General features: G+C 48.0%; 1 protein-coding gene across 1 annotated transcript in view; it reads left to right on the top strand.

The window, feature by feature from the left end:
* The first annotated feature begins 11,998 nt into the window (after nt 1-11,998).
* Nucleotides 11,999-20,688, top strand: part of LOC105538284 — a 44,556-nt gene continuing 35,866 nt past the window's right edge. The window contains 3 exon segments of the mRNA XM_011978097.1: nt 11,999-12,304; nt 13,428-13,532; nt 14,511-14,576. Coding sequence (XP_011833487.1) covers nt 11,999-12,304; nt 13,428-13,532; nt 14,511-14,576 — 477 coding nt within the window.

The following is a 20,688-nucleotide window of genomic DNA, read 5'->3' as shown; positions in this document are numbered from 1 at the left end:
TCAAAGTAGGGGAACTGCTACCCTAACCCAAACCTGGGCAGTGGGGCACCAGAGAAAGCTTCCTGGAGGGGTGTTAGATAAGCAGAAACCTTAAATGCAGTTGGGGCTTGATAGTGAACATGGGTTGGAGGGGAATGTGGAGGGGCTGGGAGGCCACTGGTGTCCATAGACATTTCTGAAGACACTATAATCTAGCGTTAAGAAGCTGGGGTACACCAGTTCAGTGTTCCAATGAGCTATGATCATGCCCCTGTACTCTGGGCTGGGTGACAGAGCAAGGCCTTGTGTCTAAAAATAAAGAAGCTGGGCTATGGGGATAAGCCGCCTGGGTGCGAATCCTGCTCCGCCCTTACCAGCTGTGTGACCATAGAAAGTCACTTAACCTCTCTGTTCCTCTTCCACACGGGGTTCCCATTCAGCACATATAGAAGGTGCTGGTGGGATGGGCATTATAATCATAAATTGAGCGAAAGGCCCAGAACTAAACCAGAATGTTTTGGGGAGCTTTGAGTGGCAAGAGATGGCACCAGCCAGATGAGAGGACAAAGCCACAAAAGGCTCTGGACCTAAAGGCACTAGGAAGCCATGGAAAGTGGCATGCATGGGGGAGCCACATGGAGATATGTGTGGATGTGCCAGAGAGCAACAAGGTGGAGAAGAGCAATCAGGGAGGGGCTTGTCCCCAAGAGACAGGGGAGATGTGGTGGTGCCTGCCTGCCAGAGAGATGACTGAAGAGCTGAGATGGTGAAATAGGCAGGACTTGGAGACAGATTAGATTAGGTGGGAGTGGGAGAGGAGATGAAGAAATGTCCCTATTTCTGGGCTGGATGAATGAGGTGGTTGTGTCCTGATTTGGGGCACCCCTGCACACCCAGTCCCAGCACCAGGCTCTCTCTGTTCTGTGGACCGAGTCTGGGCCATAGGCATAGTGAGAGGAGCCTGCTGACTCACACTTCCCCCCACCCGACTTCCCAGGAACAATTTGAATGTTTTGGAGTCATTCGTCATCCCTCGGTTGAAGACAGTGAAGGCCCATCCAGGCAGACTGACTTCTTGTTACTGAATGTGTCATGCATGTTCCCACCTCCGGGCCTTTGCCCACACCTCCACCTTTCCTCCCTGTCTACCAGAACCCAGCTGTCCATCATCCTCTCCTTCACAACACACCGCTCCTTTAAGGCTCGCCGCTTTGAGCCCTCCTGACCTCAGCGATTGTCCTGGAAGTGGGCAGCAGTCGTGGATTGCTGCTCAATCGGATGTCAGTCCGTGCACCTGTGGCAACTGAAATATAAGCTCCTGGAGGCTGAAAAGGGCCTCCCAGGTCTCTGTCCCTCCCAAGATGCCTGGCTTAGTGTTTTGTCAAACAGATGTAGGATGAGGGCCCTGATTAGACTGGGAAGAAAACACAATTCAATTACCAGCCAGGAAGGACTTGTTGAGAATTGGATTATCAGCCCCTGGGGGCTCAGTGGGAGAGAACAAAGGGTGGGAACTTCTCACAGGATTGCCCTCCCTGGGTCTCCGGAATTGGGTATATCAGTTTCTGTAATGTGGTGCCTCTCCCATCCAGCAAGAGAGGTGGAGACCGCTGGGCTGAGCCCTCTTTGGCCTGTGCCAAATCCCTTCCAATCCGCTTCTCCCGGTGCCTGGAGGTGGAGGTGAAAGATGCCACCAGCATGCGCAAGAGGCAGGACCATGGCCAGTGCTCTAGAAAAACCACTTGGCCCCTAAGGACTCCCTTACTGTGTGCCTATGGCCATGTTAGGTGCTGCACAGGACGTGCCAGAACTACTCAGACAGAAGCCTCAGAAATAACAGCCCCAGAAACAATGCCAGGGTGGAGGAAGTAAGAACTTGGACTTTGGACCCAGATAAACCCAGGTTTGGACCTGCAATTGTTCACAGTCTAAGGGTCAATGCAGGAGCCTGAACCTTTCTGAATCAGTTTCTTCATCTGCTAAATGGTCATAATAGCAACTGTTATTCAAGTTATTAAAACTTTACACACACAGACATATATATATTCGAAAGTATGATACAGTGCTAAGTGATACACACGATGAAGTATTGTGGTCTTTAGCATGGTGTCTGGCATAGAGCAAGCTCCCAGTATGTGGCAGCTGTTGCTCCTGCTGTTGTTTCATTTTGGTTCTGAATAATTACCGGATTTGCAGGAAGGGAGAGTCCACCGAGAATGGTCCTGAATGGCCGGAGAAGGAGACGGGACTTTTAGGATGAGTTCAGAAAGAGAGGAAGGACCAACCAGCCAGTAGGAGCAAAATGTCCCGATTTCCAAAAGGTGAAGAATATGATTCCTGGGATGTAAGCTTAATGACACTCAGTAGCATTCTAGAATTATTGAACAGGTGGTCTGGGAGTGTTTTGCAAAGAACCATGCCTATCCTGGAATTAACTCATTAAAATCGTGTCAAATCAAACTCCCAGGGACTTGTGTTATCAAATAATTTTTTTTTGTTATAAATTTTTTATTATTATTATTATACTTTAAGTTCTAGGGTACATGTGCATAACGTGCAGGTTTGTTACATATGTATACTTGTGCCATGTTGCTGTGCTGCACCCATCGACTCATCAGCACCCATCAACTCGTCATTTACATCAGGTATAACTCTCAATGCAATCCCTCCCCCCTCCCCCCTCCCTATCAAATAATTTTTTTTCTTTTTCTTTTATTTCTTTTCTTCCTTTTTTTTTTTTTTCTTCTCTTTTTTGAGATAGGGTCTCACTCTGTCGCACAGACTGGAGTGCAGTGGCACAATCATGGCTTACTGCAGCCTTGCCTTCTTGAGCTCAAGTAGGCTGACACACCACCACGCCCAGCTATTTTTTTTTTATTATTATTATTTTGTGTAGAGACAGGGTTTTGCTGTGTTGTCCAGGCTGGTCTCAAACTCCTGGGCTCAAGTGATCCGCTTGTCTTGTCCTCTCAGTGTGTTGGGATTACAGGCATGAGCCACCATGCTCAGCCGAGAATTTTTTTTCATTCATGTCACATATTTATTGTCAGCATCATAGGAAATGCCGGGGCATTTTGGCAAGGCACTGAACGAAGTCTCCCATGCTCTCTGTGTGGTCATGAGAAAGCGATGTGTGAAGAGGAGGTGAAGTCCGTGACAGTGGAAGCTATGGGGCTCTAGTCCAGTCACTGGAGGGTCAGAGGAGCACCCTGACCCTCTCTCTGATGGGGAGGGATGGCACATTAGAGAACGTCAGTGGCTCTGGAGGCGACTGCCATTTAAGTGTGAAAAGCAATAGCAGGACAACAGAGAAGTAACATTATACATGAAATTATTCTTTGTAGTAATGGCAGTAATATACATTCATGGCACAAAATTGGGAAAATACAGAAGAGCATAAAGAAGTAACTAAAAGACACCTGCGAGTCTACCTGAATGGCACGATTTAATAACATGGCTGACAAGAATTACCGGAAGAGTGGAATTTAGGTAATATAGAAGATGGCAAGGGGTTCAGGATTGTTGAACCAAGAAAAGGGGTCATGCTGTCAGTTTTTGAGGAGTTGACAGGCTGTCAGGAAGAATCTATAGGCTATCGGGTACCATTCGAGAGGGCAGGAGTAGAACACAGAGGCTCAGAGAGGCCAGTTTCAGCTCATGGACAACAGGAAGAGCGTTGCAGGCAGGAATTCTCCCCCAAGGGGTCAGGCTGCCTTGGGAGGGAGGGGGGTGCCCATTCCTGGGAGTATTCAGTGGAAGCTGGTTCTTTGTCACTTTCTCTGAATGTTACCGAAGATTCCCTGCCCTTCTCTGGCTCCTTTCAACGCTAAGATTGTGTTTCTATAGGTGAAGACATGGAGGCAGAAAGAAAGTGTTTAGTTATCGCTCAGGGAAATCAACATGATGCAAAACAGTGTGCTCTCAATTTTATTGGAAGAATATAGTTAAATATATATTCATTGAAAAGGCATGGCAAGGAAGTGAATATTAATGCTTCGACTGTGGGAGATGTTTTCACCTTTGGACTGTTTTGATTTTTCCAATTTTTCTACAGTTGACTTATTTTAAAACCCAGTAATGTATCTGCTACATGTGTGAGGATACTTTCTCTACTGAAACAATAGATTAGGGCAGGGGCAGGAGGGAGCTTTTTTCTAGGTATGTACATAGGGTGGGATGGATTGCAGAGGGCCTCGAAAATCAGGCAGGACTGTTTAGATTTGAAGGTCACTATAGTGGCAATGAAAATGACTTTATTTGCTGAACCAAACTCAGGACTGATAATCTAACAAACAATAGCATGCTATTGGGGATAAGAGGACAGAATACAGTATTCGAAATTGCAAAAGTCTCTGAAAAAATCATGTCTTAGCTTGGGCTGCCATAGCAGAATACCATAGATTGGGTAGCTTAAATAAAAAATTAATTTTCTCGCAGTTCTGGAGGCTGGAAAGTCAAGATCAAAGTCCATCAGAGTTCAGGTTCTGGTGAGAGCTCTCTTCCTGGGCTGCAGACGACTACCTTTCCATTGTGTCCCGACTGGCAGAGAGCGGGAACACCGTACTCTCTTCCTTTTCTTATAAGGACACCAGTTTCATCATAGGGTCCCCACCCTCATGACCCCGTCTAAACCTAATTGCCTCTGAAAGTCCCCGTCTCTAAATACTATCACCTTGGGGGTTAGGGCTTCAACATATGAATTTCAGGAAGACACAGACATTCTGTCCATAACGATCAGTATTACAGTTGGGAGCCTTGTGGGATTCTTAAGATAGTGACATTCATTTGCTTATTCATTCATTTAGCTTAGTAACATTTATGAAGCCCTAGCTGTGTGCTAGACACTGATGTGCATATGATGTAATTAGGTCTTGTGGGAGCTGTGATGGGACACACTGGAAGATGAAAGTTAAATTCATCAGGTCAGTTAGCAGATCCCTGAAAATCTAGGTGAGGGATTCTAAGTCTCAGGAATAGGAGTGGTGAGGATAGGAATTCTGGTGATATTTAAAGAAAGCCTTTGCTTGCTTCACAGTTGGGCTAAGGGTTCCTTTCATTACCCTGAACGGGGTAGGGTAAACAGTAGGCACTCAACATACATTAGGTAAGTAATGCGAATGTTTCTGTGGGTAGAAGGGCTTGAACTGAACCTCAAATGAAGAATAATTATTAATCAACACTTTGTTGCAATATACTTACCCTGAATTCTTACCGCGTGCCAGCTATATTGCTTATTGCTAAAGCTACAAGGAAAAGACATAGCCATCACCCCAAAGGCATCCACCAAATGACAGTCTGAGAGGAGAGACACAAATGTAAGCAATGAAAAGCACTTATAGGCTGGGCGCGGTGGCTCAAGCCTGTAATCCCAGCACTTTGGGAGGCCGAGACGGGTGGATCACGAGGTCAGGAGATCGAGACCATCCTGGTGAACACAGTGAAACCCCGTCTCTACTAAAAATACAAAAAAAAAAAAAAAAACTAGCCGGGCGAGGTGGCGGGCGCCTGTAGTCCCAGCTACTCGGGAGGCTGAGGCAGGAGAATGGCGTGAACCCGGGAGGCGGAGCTTGCAGTGAGCTGAGATCCGGCCACTGCACTCCAGCCTGGGCCACAGAGCGAGACTCTGTCTCAAAAAAAAAAAAAAAGAAAAGCACTTATAACAGACTAATGTAATGTGAACTAAGGTGAGCCCAGATAGAGGTACAAATATTCTAATCTGTAGGGGTCAAGGAAGACACCAGAGAGAAGGTGACATCTGAGTTGGGCACACGGAGTTCTCTGGGATGGTCCATGGGTGGGATGAGCGGTGGAAGTCATTCCCAGTAGATGGAAAAATAAGGTATACGGTATGGTGGGGGAATGATGGCGTGGTCCCTCTCAGTCTGCTTTGTGTGTGCATTTATTTCCAGCATTCCTTAAAAGCTGGCTGCGGGCTGGGTACCTGTAATCCCAGCTCCTTGGGAGGCTGAGGCAGGAGGATTGCTTGAGCCCAGGAGTTTGAGACCATTCTTGGCAACATAGGGAGACCTCATTTTTACAAAAAATAAAAAATTAGCCAGGGCATATACTTGTGGCACATACTTGTGTTCCCAGCTACTCAGGAGGTTGAGGTGGGAGGATGGCTTGAGCCTGGAAGGTTAAGGCTGCAGTGAGCCGTGATCATGCCACTGCACTCCAGCCTTGGCGACAGAGCGAGACTCCATCTCAAAAAAATCCAACCAAATGAACAAACAAACAAAAAATGCTGGTTGCACATCTGTAGGGCTGTCAGCCCAACCAACCTTTATCCTTTCTGAAAACTGCTCCATCCCATTCTACATAATTACAGCAAGAAGAGTTATGAGGATATACGTGTCTGTCAGACCAGAGTTGACTGGTCCAGGGATGGAATCCTGACCAAACTGAGATGTTCAGAGTCCTTCCAGGGAATTTGGAACTGGGACACTAGATCCTAGCATCAGCCTCAGTGATCTCTTGCAGTTACTGTAAATTTGAGAGCTGTGTGTCTAATATCCTATCTTGTGAATTGGGTATCAAAGAGGGCCAGGTCCTGGTGAGGTAGAAATGATATAGGTACGCCAAGAAGGACCAAGATGAGACATACTTGGGAGAGGACTGTCTGCATGTCCTCCAGTGGTCTAGCCCCTGGCTGCAGCCCACTTCTGAAGTCCTGTTGTGGGGTCCGTGGGAGATGGACCAAGCAAAAGTGAGGTGAAGGGTAACACGCATTCTCACATCCTGGAGGAGCCAGCAGTCCCTTCTTTGTGGTGGTACAGACATCGCTGAAACTGTGGCTCTTTTCAGACTCAGGCTATGTACCCACCCGGAGTTAGGGAATTTAACAGTGAAAGAGCACTATGTTTTACATCAGTGTATTTCAGAGAAATACACTATATGAGCGTATTCTAATGGGTGTAGGTGTTAAAACGTGGAGATAAAAACTTTAACCCAGGGCAGAAAGTAGATAGAGAATAATAAATACTCCATGATGTAATGAATCCTTTCTGCTGAAAACCACTGATCTGAGATGGCTGAAGGATCAGAAATCCATTTGCCTTGATCAATTACAGAAGCAAAATTCTGACACAGCCCATTTCTCTCTGTCTCTTTTTTTTTCTTTAAGGGATGGGATCTTGCTCTGTTGCCCTGGCTGGAGTGCAGTGGTGCGATCACAGCTCAGTGCAGCTTTGTAATCCTGGGCCCAGGAGATCTTCTTGCCTCAGCCTCCCCAGGAACTACGACAACGGATGCTTACTACTGTGCCTGGCTAATTTTTAAAAAAAAATTTTAATTCAGATGGGGATCTCACTATGTTGCCCAGGCTGGTCTCAAACTCTTGGCCTCAAGCAATCCTCCTGCCTCAGCCTCCCAAAGTGCTGGGATGAGCCACTATGCCTGGCCTCATTTCTAAATCTGATTTTAGTTTGTGGATTATGACTCCTGGTTGACTGGAATGGGGATATCAGGGAAGAGTGAGAGGTATCAGGGAAAACAGATCTCTAGAGCCCTCCCAAATATTTCTTGCTATGCAGCCGCTGTCTTTGCTATCGCCAGGAAAGGTTGTGATGCCTCTCAAGGCACAGCCAGATAACTGGAAGAGAGTCCTGGCATAGGGTTCCTACTCCCCTCCCCACAGCCTAAGAGTTCTGTCTACATACTCCTAGAGCACCGTCCTTTCTGGGTCATGGAGTTTATTTCACTGTGGTGTCAATTTACTTGTCTGTTCCCTTCACACACTCTGGCCAGAGCTGTACCTAGTGAAAAATGTAGTGCCCAGTACATAACAGGACTTGGTAAGTATTTGTCAGATGAATGAATGCACAGCAGATTAGTGGGGAGACAGCGTGGAGTCAAGACCAGTGAGAAGGCAGATGTAGTAATCTTAGAGATCATAGGAGTGTTTAGTGGGTGGGGACAGAATGGAAGGAGGAGCACATTTCTACTGCGTAGGTGGCCCTTGAGGCTACCTGAGTAGGGGCTCACACACCACTCAGTGCCACTGACCACTGAGGAACAGCAGGAAGCAAGTGGCCCAGACACTGACCTGGCACTTTCCCCAGCTGCCTGACCTGTAGACCAGGACAGACACTTTGGGACATTTTTCATTCCTTGTGATCAGAAGACTTCTTGAGAGTCATTTAGCAAGAACAGGCCACCCCTGGCTCCCATTGTACCCACTGGCTGATTTGCAGTGTTGCTTTTCTCAGGGAGTCACTCCCCACATCTCCAGGACCCCTCTTTGCTGGGGGCATTCAGAACCTGCCTCTCCGGCTGGGTGCAATGGTTCATGCCTGTAATCCCAACACTTTGGAAGGCTGAGGTGGGAGGACTGCTTGAGGCCAAGAGTTCAAGACCAGCATGGGTGACATAGTGAGACCTTCTCTCTACAAAAAAATAAATAAATAAAAAGATGGGTGTGATGGCACATGCCTGTAGTCCTAGCTACTTGGGAGGCTGAGGCAGGAGGATCCCTTGAGCCCAGGAGTTCAAGTTTACGTTGGGCTATGATTGCACCTTTGCACTCCAGCCTGGGTAATAGAGCCAGATCCCATCTCTATGAAAAAGCAAAAGAACCTGCCTCTCTTCTCCCAGTCTCCCTCAGAGGCAGCCAGCGGGGGGCCTGCGCCGGCACACAGAGTCTTCTGCCCGGAGTACCCTCTCCTGGCTGCTCTGAGCCACACCCACCGACTCTTCTCACCGTTGGTGCCTGCACAGGGATCTGCAGCTCACAGTGTGCTTTCCCAGCCGCTCTCAAAAAAGGTCTTCTCCATGCTTATTTTGCAGCACAGCACACGGGCCCGGGGAGGTTATGTGGCAGAGCTGGACCAGAACCCAGGACCCCTGAAGCCAACTTCTTTGAACTTTCCACCCTTAGCACCTTGCTGGACCCACTCATCCCCTCCACTAAGTAAGAAACACCTAACGGTGGAGCCTGGGTATTAGTTTCTTAGTCCTTCCTCCACACCACACCCAGGGTGATATTTTGTGCCAGGTGGGTCAATTGGTCAGAATGTTTGCTGAATTGAAGGTGGGAGGCAGAGGTTAAACCCACCTTGGACTGGAGGCTCACTACCTGGAAAGGTTGCACCGGGAGAGGCCCTAGCACGCACGGTGTGTACATGGCCATCTGGTTTTATAAATTTGACTAAAGTAAGATAGTTTTAAATGGCATTGGTTAAGTCCATTGTCCCTTTCCTCTGCTGCCCCCTGTCACACTTCCTCTCCTGACAGATGGTGTTGGGGTGGCTCTGGGTATTTGGGGATCTAGCTAAGGGGAAGTTGAGTTGGAGGAACATTGAGTTAGGGTTAAGTGGGGTTCACTTACGTGGCTCACAGCCACTTCCATGTATATATTGCTTCTTGCTAGTCATCCTAGTGTAGAAATGGCTTCTGGGGCGACTCCTGCAGCTCACTACTGACTCTTCCAATGCCATGACATGAAGGCTTAGGGCCAGCAGCTGTTTGCGATATGAGTGTGTCTGGTGAGGCTGGACTGTGGTATATGTGGGTAGTGTTGGAGAAGTAAGGTTTGAAATGAAAGAGCCAGAAACTGGTCTGGGGAACATTCTTCTGACCATCGAATGCATAACATCAGAAGCTTGGGCTCATCTCAATGGCAGTACAATCCTATAATGCATACTATACTTTTTTTGAGAGAGAGAGAAAGAGTTTCACTCTTGTTGCCCAGGTTGGAGTGCAGTGGCACGATCTTGGCTCAGTGCAACCTCCGCCTCCCAGATTCAAGTGATTCTCTTGCCTCAGCCTCCCAAGTAGATGGGATTATAGGCACCTGCTACCACACTTGGCTAATTTTTAATATTTAGTACAGACAAGGTTTTACCACGTTGGCCTGGCTGGTCTCGAACTCCTGACCTCAGGTGATTCACCCACCTCAACCTCCCAAAGTGCTAGGATTACAGGCGTGAGCCATCTTGCCTGGTCACAATACTTTTTTTTTAAGTGGGAATCATGTGTAGTAGAATGTATTTCTATTCTGTAATAGAATCAGATTTTTTGGTGTGCAAATTTCTGACTGATTTGAACAAGGAAACTTGAAATGCCCTGAAATCTTATAGCTCATGTCCAAAAACTGATAGGGGTTTCCCCAACTTTAGCAACAACCCTCAACAGTTACATGACAATACCAATAATAATTTGTGAATGTGAATTTTCTAAACTGTCCATAATCAAAACCAAATTTGGATTAACCATGTTAGAGAAAACACTGAAATATCTTTCTATTTTCTCCATGGAGAAAAACATTACAAAATTGTCCCAAGAAGAGCTAATCAAAAAGTATGCAGCCCCCCAAATAATATACAGGAAAATTTTAATAGAGGCAGATTGGGCTGTTAACTAATAAAAATGTTGTGTTATTTTTCTGTGTTTTGTGATTTTGTGGTAGTTCTCCGCTTTTTAACACTTGTAATTTGTTATGCTTTCTTTTCTCGTTCTACATAAATTGTCATGTTTGTGCTAATTTTGTATTTGTTATTTGGTGTTATTTTTCTCTTCTTTTCTTTTCTTTTTGAGACGGAGTTTCCCTCTTGTTGCCCAGGCTGGAGTGCAATGGTGCGATCTCAGCTCACTGCAACCTCCACCTCCCAGGTTCAAGCGATTCTCCTGCCTCAGCCTCCCAAGTAGCTGGGATTATGCTCATGTGCCACTATGCCCGGCTAATTTTTTGTATTTTTAGCAGAGACGGGGTTTTTCAATGTTGGTCAGGCTGGTCTTGAACTCCTGACCTCAGATGATCCGCCTGCCTTGGTCTCCCAAAGTGCTGGGATTATAGGTACGAGTCACCGCGCCCGGCCTTGGTGTTATTTTTCTTATCTAACCTCCCCCGCCGCCCCCAGTAAACTGCAGACCCATGACTCGGTCACTCTCTTTGGGCCTTGTGTCCTTCCTTCTAGGCAGGGATGGGGCCCTGACCTTGCCTCGAACCCTCTTCCAGAGAGAATTAAAAGATGATCCTGTTAATTGTTCAGTCGTCCCTCACATGTGCAGAGGCAAAAGCACATGACTTTATTTGATCCTTACTGCAAACCATTAGGGAAAAACTCCATGTTTTCATTGTGGCAGTGTTTGAATGTACGCAAAAGGAGGTGAACACGCGCGATGCATGGTGCAGGATGGGCTTGGTGACGTTCCCTGGCACTGGGTTCTGGAATGGCAGGGCCAGACGCATGATCTCTGCAGTTTGACTCCTCTCTCCATGCTGTCCCCACACTTTATGGCACATGACATATGTAATTATGTGGTCACATCTGCATCCTTCCACCTGGCTTGGAAACAGGTAGCACCTCTGATCCTCAGGGTGGGGGCAAGAATCCAGTGGCAGCTGGGGGGCTGTCTACAGCTGAGCTAACGGGATGCTTCTGAGCATGGAGAGGACTGAGTCTGTGTCTCCCTGGGGTCTGATGGGCACAGATCTCTGGACAGCATATCTCTGGGCAAGGGAACAGCATCAGAATCATTTGGAGAGCTTTTCTTATATATGTGTTGTGTGCCTTATCCCAACCTATTCTAATACCAGCAGGGATAGGGAGAAGACAGGTGCATTTTGGAAAATTTCCCAGGCAAATCTTATACCCATCCATGCTCAGAGTGAGAACCATGGCCCAAGGGGCTCATGGGAGTAAGAAGTCCGTGGGGACCCAGATCTGCTCACAGCTGAATGTAGCCACCTGCTCCTAGGGGAGCGTGGAGTCAGGGCTGTGTATACAGCCGGAGCTGGGAAGTCAGACTTCCCTGGTCCACCTCCTCAGGAGCTATTTGACCTTGGGCAAGTCACTTGACCCTGAAGTCCTCTGCCTGCTTATCTACAAAATGGAAATCATCGAAGCCCTTACCTCAGGTGAGATAACGCTCTTAGCACAGAATCTGACACACCACACTCAAGAATGTTAGCCACTCTGTTATTTCCAATGGTGACATCAGACAAGGGTGAAGGGGAAGGAATGTTCTCTGTTCTGGGGCCCAAGCGAGCTGCAGACTCTTCTCCCTCCTTCACGGCAAGATGCCAATGGCTAGAGGCTCCTCCGGAAATCCAGCCCAGCCAGATCTCCTTTCAGGCTGGAGCTGGGACCACCCTCCTTTGTCTGGAGCTGGGGAAACTGGTTTGGGGAACTGGAGAGTTTCTGGTGTCACCCGCACCCTTTCTCTTCTGGGGGCTGTTCTCAGCGAGGGGAGAGCCATGCAGACAGGCGCTCCTTTTCAGCATGAACAGGTGGGAAGCCTGGAACCAGAGAAGGATGCTGGGGGGCTGGGGGTGGGCGAGGAGTGCTGGCGCCGGCGGGAAGGCTTTGACAGGGCTGTGAAGGAGGTACATTCACAGACTCCCCAGAATCCCCTCTTCCCTCTTTTTTGGCAGCCCTGATCCCCAAGGTGTGCAGGCACTCACACCACCAAAGCACCCTCCATGCAGGGGAAGGGGGCTCAGTCAACTCACACCCATTAAGTGTCATATTTAAGATGGGGCAATACCTTGTAGTGATTTTGCAACTGGCACCAGAGCCCTTTCTTCAAATGTTCCTTACTCAAGTGCTCAGACTGGAGAGAGACTGGGGGCTTGGCATCGTCCCTGCCACACACACAGCAGTCCCAGGGGTACCCCTTGGGTCCCTGGGGCTGGGGAAGCATGACCAAACAGCAAAGGAGAGATGATTGCCAGGGAGTCTCAGCCACGAGAGCCTCTGAGGCCCATCCACTCCCTGTCTCCTTCCCCTGTGAGCTGCCCACTCCTGCCCCCGCCCTCCCCCCGACCCCGCCACTCCTGGAGCCAGGAAGGGCAGAGTCAGCACTTGAACTCAGAACCCTGTCGTCAGATTCCTGCTCGGCCCTTGGTGGTGGAGACTGACGGGGAGCCTTCTCATCTGCCCCTCCTGCCAGACTGGCTCCAGGCCTGCAGGACCCACTCCGATATTTGGGCATGGACCCTGTGCCAGACCCTTCCTGCCCGAAACCTGAGGTCTCCAGCCCTTGTCTGAGGGTTTTCTGTTTCCTGGTCCTGGGAGCTTGCAGGGAGGGGACAAAAATGAAGATCTAACCCCACTTACTGCCAACACTCTTGCCTCCCTGTGCCAGGGATTAGGGGTGAGAGTGCTTTAGAGGCAGGGTCCCCACAGCCCAGGTGGGCTGATGAGATGAGCTGTCACCCCATATTATCCCTCCTGTCCCTACCATCACTCCCTCCTGTACCCTGAAATGCCACTGGAGGGAGGTCCCACGCTTTCTGCTGTGTGTGCCCAGCTGCCACCCCCAACAAACAAATTCCTCTGAAATTGATCCAGCCAGGCTACTGGGCAGCCCCTGGCTGGACACATGAGAACGACAGCATGCATTTTATAAATGTGACCAAGGAGGGAGGCCCTGCTGGAGCAGAACAGAAGGGGCTCTAGTGTTGAAGGCGTACTGGTGCTGCCCTTTGAGTTAACTCATCCCCCTAGGTCTTCACACATCCCGTGTCCTGGACACCAGCCTCCCTCTTCTATCCTCGGATCCATCTGATGCCAAAGCCAGTGTTCCTTCCTCCCCACACACAGCAGTCAGAAGTAACAGATTTGATGCATGCACGGCCAAATGGAGGAGCTTAAAACAGAGCCGAGAGAAGAAAGTCAGAGCGTGAGATGCACAACACAACCCATTTACATTAATTAAAATAGATGTGCCCCAAACGAAGATGTGCATGTATAAAAACATGAAGTCTGTTAGCAAGGTGCCCCATGGAGCAGACAGGAAGAGAGTAGGGAGTGGGGTCAACAAGAAATCAGAGAACAAAGAGAGAGAGAGAGTGAGAGAGAGAGGGAGAGGAAAAAGGAAGAAAAATGAAGCAAGCAAACTCTTTAAGCCACTTCTGAATGTTTCTTCTGGGAATAAAATGTGGATTTATTTAACATGTATATTTTTTCACATAAAATAAAGCCTGTACAATTTTCAAAAATGGAAAGTTGTTTTGATCAGTATTTTATTATTATTATTATTATTATTGTTATTATTATTTTATTTGAGATAGGGTCTCACTCTGTTGGTCAGGCTGGAGTGCAGTTACCCAATCACAACTCAATGCAGCCTCAAACTCCTGGGCTCAAGCGATCCTCTCGCCCCGCTTCTGGAGTTGCTGGGACTACAGGCATGCGCCACCACATTCAGCTAATATTTTATATTTTTGTAGAGTTGGGGGTCTTGTTATGTTGCCCAGGTTGGTCTCAAACTCCTGGCCTCAAGTGATTCTTCTGCCTCGGCCTACCAAAGCTCTGGGACTACAGGCATGAGCCATACCGCACCAGGTCTTGGTTAGACATTTTTTAAAAGCAGACACGTGTGTGTGTGTGTGTGTGTGTGTGTGTGTGTTTCTTTTTCCTGAAGGCTGTTTCATGGCTTACAGGGCAAAGGGTAAAGGACCGATACAATGTTCTCTTTAAAACGTTGTAGAAACAAAGAAAAGAAGTCCCTTTCTCTGCATAGGAAGGGACAGGTGTGTCTGAGCTGATCCCACGCCATGACGGTGGCTGCATTGCCCCTGTATCAAGGCCACCTGCAAGTGCAATCAGAGAGAGTCAGACTTTGACCGTGTGAAGATACAAGATGATTCCAGGGTGAGACATGAACTAGAAAAAGAAAAAACGAGGATGGAGAATTACGCACACTCTGTACTGGAGAGTTACTCTGCAATGAAGAAGAGGAGCCCTGTAGACTAAATGACTCCAGAACTTTTCACAGAGCAAACATGAACCAAATAAATGAGCCCTCACTGAGATATTGCATGGTGGGTTGTGGTCAGAGTGCCAATCCAGGAGGCTTCCTGAAGGAGGCGAGCACCAGAAGCCAGAAGCACCAAGCCAGAGGCTGAGCAGGCTGGGCAGGAGCTATTGCTGTGTACTCTGGAAGCAGGGGTAGCTGGTTTGGACCCCTTCATCTGCAAGAGGACACGCTAGACCTCCTGCGTGCACTCCTTTGATCGGCCTCTCTCAGTATCTTTGAAAGGGGCGTGGGTCTGAACCTGGAGCTGGGCATTGTTCTTCATGCCCTGTGGAGGAGGCTTCCCTAGGGGCAAGTGTGGAGGGCAGGCTGGAGTCTTCTCCTGAGCCGGTCGGTTCTCGTGTGTGTGTGTGTGTGTGTGTGTGTGTGTGTCTGTGTGTGTGTGTGCATGCACAGGCAAGCACCTGTGTGCACGTAGGCATGAGGGAAGGGGTGGTTAGGGCCCAAATTTACCCAGTGAAGAGAGCCCGAAGTTGCAGTTTTTGTCACCAGGAAGTACGGAGGTACAGGCCAGCAAACCTCTTGGAGGGCCCAAGAGAGTAAGCTCAGGTTTATAGAAGCCATCATCAGCAGGGGAGGGGCCTGAGGCCTGTCACTTGGCAGGACCCATTAAAGAGAAAAGGGCTCAGGGTCCCAAGTACATAGAAGAGTGGCCACCCCCTCCAGGAGCATGAGTGGAAATGATGTGTGTCCCTGGTGGGAATTTGTGGGCTGGGTTTTATTTATTATTGACAAATAAAAATTGCATAGATTTATGCTATACAGCATGATGTTTTGAAATATGTAAACATTGTGGAATGGCTAAATCACACTAATTAATATATGTATTACCACATACACTTATCATTTTTGTGTGTGTGGTGAGAACACTTAAAATTTACTTCCTTAGCAATTTTCAAGTGTCCAGCATTGTTATTAACTATAGTCACCATGTTGTACAATAGCTCTCTTGAATGTATTTCTCCTCCTAACTGAAATTTCATATCCTTTGATCGACATCTCTCTAATCCCGCCCCCTCCCCACCCCAGGCTGGCGCCTTTAAGCAGTGGGTGTGCCTCCTCTAAGTTTTCTTTCCACTGCACAGTTGCAGACCACAAGGCATTAGGCCAGGGTTGGTGGAACCACAGAAGAGAATGAGCTTGGGTGCCTGAATCACCACAAGGAAGACAGCTGCCCCATGACGGGACTTGGACTGTGCCTTGGACTCAGACAGGAGAAATAGATTTCTACTGTGTTCAAGCCTGTCTGCATCTAGGGCCTGGTTATCTCAGCTGTTTACCTGCCCTAATACTCAACATTCCCAGGCTTGTACGTGCACGCATCATTACCCCTGTTGAGTCTGTCCCTGCTTAGGCCTCCATAGTTGCTGGATTCCTCCATCCATCCACCCATCTACCCATTCATCCTACAAATGCTATTGACTTTTTTTGGATGTGCACACTGTGCCGGGTGCAGGACTCGTCTTCCTGTGTTGCTCACACTCTTCACTGCCTCTCCAGCTTCTCTGAATCCCATTCGATTTTCCCAGTCTACTTCAGACCCGCTGCCTGCTCAGAAGCCCTTCCTGACCGCTGCAGGCCAGGCCTTTGACAACTCAATCCCTCACAACTAGCCAGTCCACGAACCCATTCCTGGATTCTTTTCTGGGGGGCAAAATGGGGGAGACAGGGATGTGAATCCTCCCAGACTGGGATAGTAAAAGTCTCAGGTGGCAGAGAGAAGGTGAAAGCTAATTTTAGCTATAAACCCACAGATGTCAGGCATGTGGAGGAAACAGGACCTCTTGATAATGGATTACATTTCTCCTGGGTATGAGCCTCTAATGTCCTCTGTCACTCTTCTCTTGGACACACGCACGCCTTCAGACTCACAAACAAGACAGCGAGGCCAGTTGTGCCTGAAACAACTGAGAAGTTGGGTCCTCGCCCACGTGGGTGAGAGTTGCTGCGGCAGCTGGCAGGCCTTGGTGGGCCACATGCCAGGCAGAGCTGGGACTCCAAGGAAGGATACTGGGGTGACTCTGGAGGAGGTCTAGGTGGGAGGGTCTGAGCTCAGTTCCAAGCCTGGGTGTCAAAGGTGCTGGAGAGAGTCATGGAGCAGAGCTCTGGCCTTTCCCCACTGGGTCTATTTGCCTTTCCATATTTTATAGTTTTGATAGTTAGCTTTCTAGAGGTCACCTCCTCCGTGAAGCCTTCCTGAGTTCTATCAGGCAGAGAATTCCCTCCCACCTTTTTCATGCGCCTGTTACAACCCTGAGGTCGTGGTGTCATCGTTTATCTTTCTTTCTAAATTATGGCTATCCCAGACCCAGGACTGCTAGTATCCAGTACGGCACCCGGCACAGAGAAGGCATGCAATACACAGTAATAATAACAGAGCTGTCCCTAACAGATGAAGAATATGGACAAACTGAAGGAAAAGAGACTTAAAATCCTATAAGAAAATGTAAAAAGATAGGAACAGACAATTCACACACATAAAAGGTATAAAAATAGCCCTTAAACAAAGGAGAAGATGTTCAGCTTCACTCATATTAAGAGAAATGCTAATTAAAAGTCACTCATCAGCCAGGCAGAAATGCAACCGCTTGACAATCCGCGCTGCTGAGGGCGGTAGGGAGACAGGTCCTCTTAGACATTCGTTGCTGGTGGAAATGCAAAATGGCAAAATCCCATGAAAGATAATTTGTCGACATCTGAGAAAACTACATAGACATTTGCCTTTCCACTCAGTAACCCCCTTCTAGGAATTTACCCTGAAGACACATCTTAACAGTATGAAAATACATAAGTACACACACTCGTGGCAGCATTATTTGTAATGGCAAAAATATAGGAAATTACCTAAATGTCAGAGCATAAGAGATGAGTTGAATAAACTAGGAGACAGCCACACAGTGGGGTGCTGCCCAGCCATAAGAATGACCGGGCAAGATCTCTGAACAGATACGGAGTGATTTTCAGGAAATGTTACGTGAAAACAGCAAAATGCAAAGAGAATATGTAGTATACTGTCTTTTATGTAAGGAATAAAGGAAATAAGAAAAAGTGTATGTATCAGCTAATTTCTTTTCCAAAAAGAAGCATAGGAAAGATAAACTAGAAGCGGCCGGGCGCGGTGGCTCAAGCCTGTAATCCCAGCACTTTGGGAGGCCGAGGCGGGTGGATCACGAGGTCAGGAGATCGAGACCATCCTGGCTAACATGGTGAAACCCCGTCTCTACTAAAAATACAAAAAAAACTAGCCGGGCGTGGTGGCGGGCGCCTGTAGTCTCAGCTACTTGGGAGGCTGAGGCGGGAGAATGGCGTGAACCCGGGAGGCGGAGCTTGCAGTGAGCCGAGATCACGCCACTGCACTCCAGCCTGGGAGCACAGTGAGACTCCGTCTCAAAAAAAAAAAAAAAAAAAAAGGAAAGATAAACTAGAAACGAATAAAATTGATTATCTTTGAAGGGTGAGGTGAGGGACGAAGACTGGAGAGGAGTTTGTGACAGTGATGCTTCTCTGAGTTTTCATTTTCAGAATTATATAAATATTATATGTATTAAAAAACTAATAGTAAATCAATAAGGATGTGGCAAACCCTAAAATGGAGTTTAAATGGAAACAAATGAATCCAAATGTATTTCAAATTACTAAAATAACCACACTAAAGGGGAAAAAAAGGAAACTAAGTATGTTTGGTTTTTGTTGTTTTTTGTTTGTCTCACTCACTCTATCACCCAGACTGGAATGCAATGGCACGATCTCGGCTCACTGCAACCTCTGCCTCCCAGGCTCAAGTGATTCTCCTACCTCAGCCCACCAAGTAGTTGGGACTACAGGTGTGCACCACCATACCCAACTAACGTTTTGTATTTTTTTTTTTTTTGTAGAGAGGGGGTTGCACCATGTTGTCCAGGCTGGTCTCGAACTCCTGGGCTCAAGCAATCCTCCTGCCTCGGCCTTCCAAAGGGTTGGGATTACAGGCATGAGCCATTGCACCCAGCTCCAAGTAATTTTTGAACACAGTACTTTGACCATATCCCCTCAGTCTACAGAAAAACAGAGTTAAAAGTAAGTCTTGATCTCTTAGGAGGCTTGTTTTTTGCAGTATAATAAGAACATTATTGGGATAATTGACAAAACTGGAATATGGACTTCAGATTAGGAAAAAATAATTGTATCAATATGACAAATGTAAATTATGTTTATAGTATATTAAACACTGTGGTTATGCAGAAGAATATTCTTGTTCTTAGGAAATACATGCTAAAGTATTAGTGCTACTTTTCTGTTTGAAATTATTTCAAAATAAAAGTTAAAAAAAATAAGAGCCCTCATGTATTGTGCACTTACTGTGCATTGGACATTGCCAGTACCCCTCATCTGTTGTCTCCTTTAGTCCTCACAACACTCTGAAACCAGAATTTTACCATTCCCATTTTACTAATGAGGAAACTGAGGCTCAGTGAGGGTAATTACTGGAGGTATCTGCTAGTGATCTTGGGATAATTTGAAGCCAGGTCTGCCTGACTCTAAAATCTCCCAAACATTGAATGAATGAATGAATGAATGAATGAATGAATGAATGAATGACTAAGGGTCCCAAATAGCACTTTGTCGTTTCTCCCTAGCCATGCATGGGACTTTCTCTTCTCTGTGCCTTGGTTTCGTATCTTTACAATAACTCCCTGCCTCACCAATGTGCGTGCCATCTGTTAGTGCAGTGATGGTGGTGAGTGTGGCTTGGCAAACAGGAGAGCTGTTCTCCACGCATTCCAGGGGCTGTAGCTTGGCCAGGGGGAGGGCATGAGGGAGGCTGCAGACAGAACGAGGATTTTCACCAGGAGTGGGGAGTGGCAGGAGATGCCGCCCGCACACAAAGTGGCAAGTGGGGCTCACTCACCCCGGCCAGCAGGTGTGTGGGGGAGATGGGGGACAGGACAACATTGAAGAAGTGACTGGGTTGCTGTTGAGCAGAGGGGGATACTCTTACTATAACTCCTGACCTCCCTCAGGTGCCCGCAAGGAGATGTCAATCCTGTTCAGGGAGAAACTATCTCCATGTGCCCTGATTGGTTTATTTCTTCTTGGAGCCAGATGCGGGCAGGAATCGTTCAGCTCATTCCTCGGTGGAATGAAATAGACAGGTGGGCTGGTCCCAGGTGCTCAGATACCTTCCAGTACACCTAGGAGACTGTAGGCCAAGTGCCCTGTGGGGGAGAGCAGGTGGGGCTCATGTCCAAACCCAGGGATGTTCGCGTGATGTTGTATCTGCAGAAGCCCCATCGGCAAAACAATAAAGAAAAGGTGCTCTGATCTAAGCCCTGGGAGAGGGAGGTTGGACGCCTCCCCATCCCCTGCCCCCTGAAGGGCGGCTGCTCAGCCCAGAAGAACAGAATGAAAACCATGTCCCGGTCGGCCAATAAAAGCCTTCCTTCTCCCCTGCTGCCTCCCAGCTGCTCCACCCACCATGAGGCTGGCCCAGGCATTAAATTAGTTTAGTTTCCCCTCTACCACCACAACAGTAGGGCGTTTGGTCATGCATCCTAATATTTGCCCCAGTGTATCGTCTCTGCAACTAGACTTGGGGGCTTCCTCCTGAAAGATGCCAGGAGATGACAGGGAGGGGTTGAGGGAGACCCCCACCGATGATCTATGATCCGGGGAAGAATGTCTGTAGTCGTCCTGAGATGGAGGTGAACTACTCAGCTGACCAGAAACAGGTCCACCCGCCAGACCTCTTGCAGACCCCCCTTCAGCCAGCACGGGGCAAAAGAGCATGTTGCTTGCTCTCCACTCTCTGTGGAGGGGGTAGAAGGTGAGGCAGCTGCATGGGGAGGGTACATTGAGATCCTGAGTATGGTCCATGAGTGATTCCCATCCTGTTCCCTCAGGTCCGGTCCTGACCCATCCCATCCCCTCCCATTCATTCCACCCCATCCCACCCCATCCCACCCCACCCCA

Source organism: Mandrillus leucophaeus, unplaced genomic scaffold, assembly GCF_000951045.1.
Source record: "Mandrillus leucophaeus isolate KB7577 unplaced genomic scaffold, Mleu.le_1.0 Scaffold189, whole genome shotgun sequence".
NCBI lineage: Eukaryota > Metazoa > Chordata > Mammalia > Primates > Cercopithecidae > Mandrillus > Mandrillus leucophaeus.
Note: the sequence above shows the minus strand (reverse complement) of the source record. Positions and strands in the feature narration are given on the sequence as shown.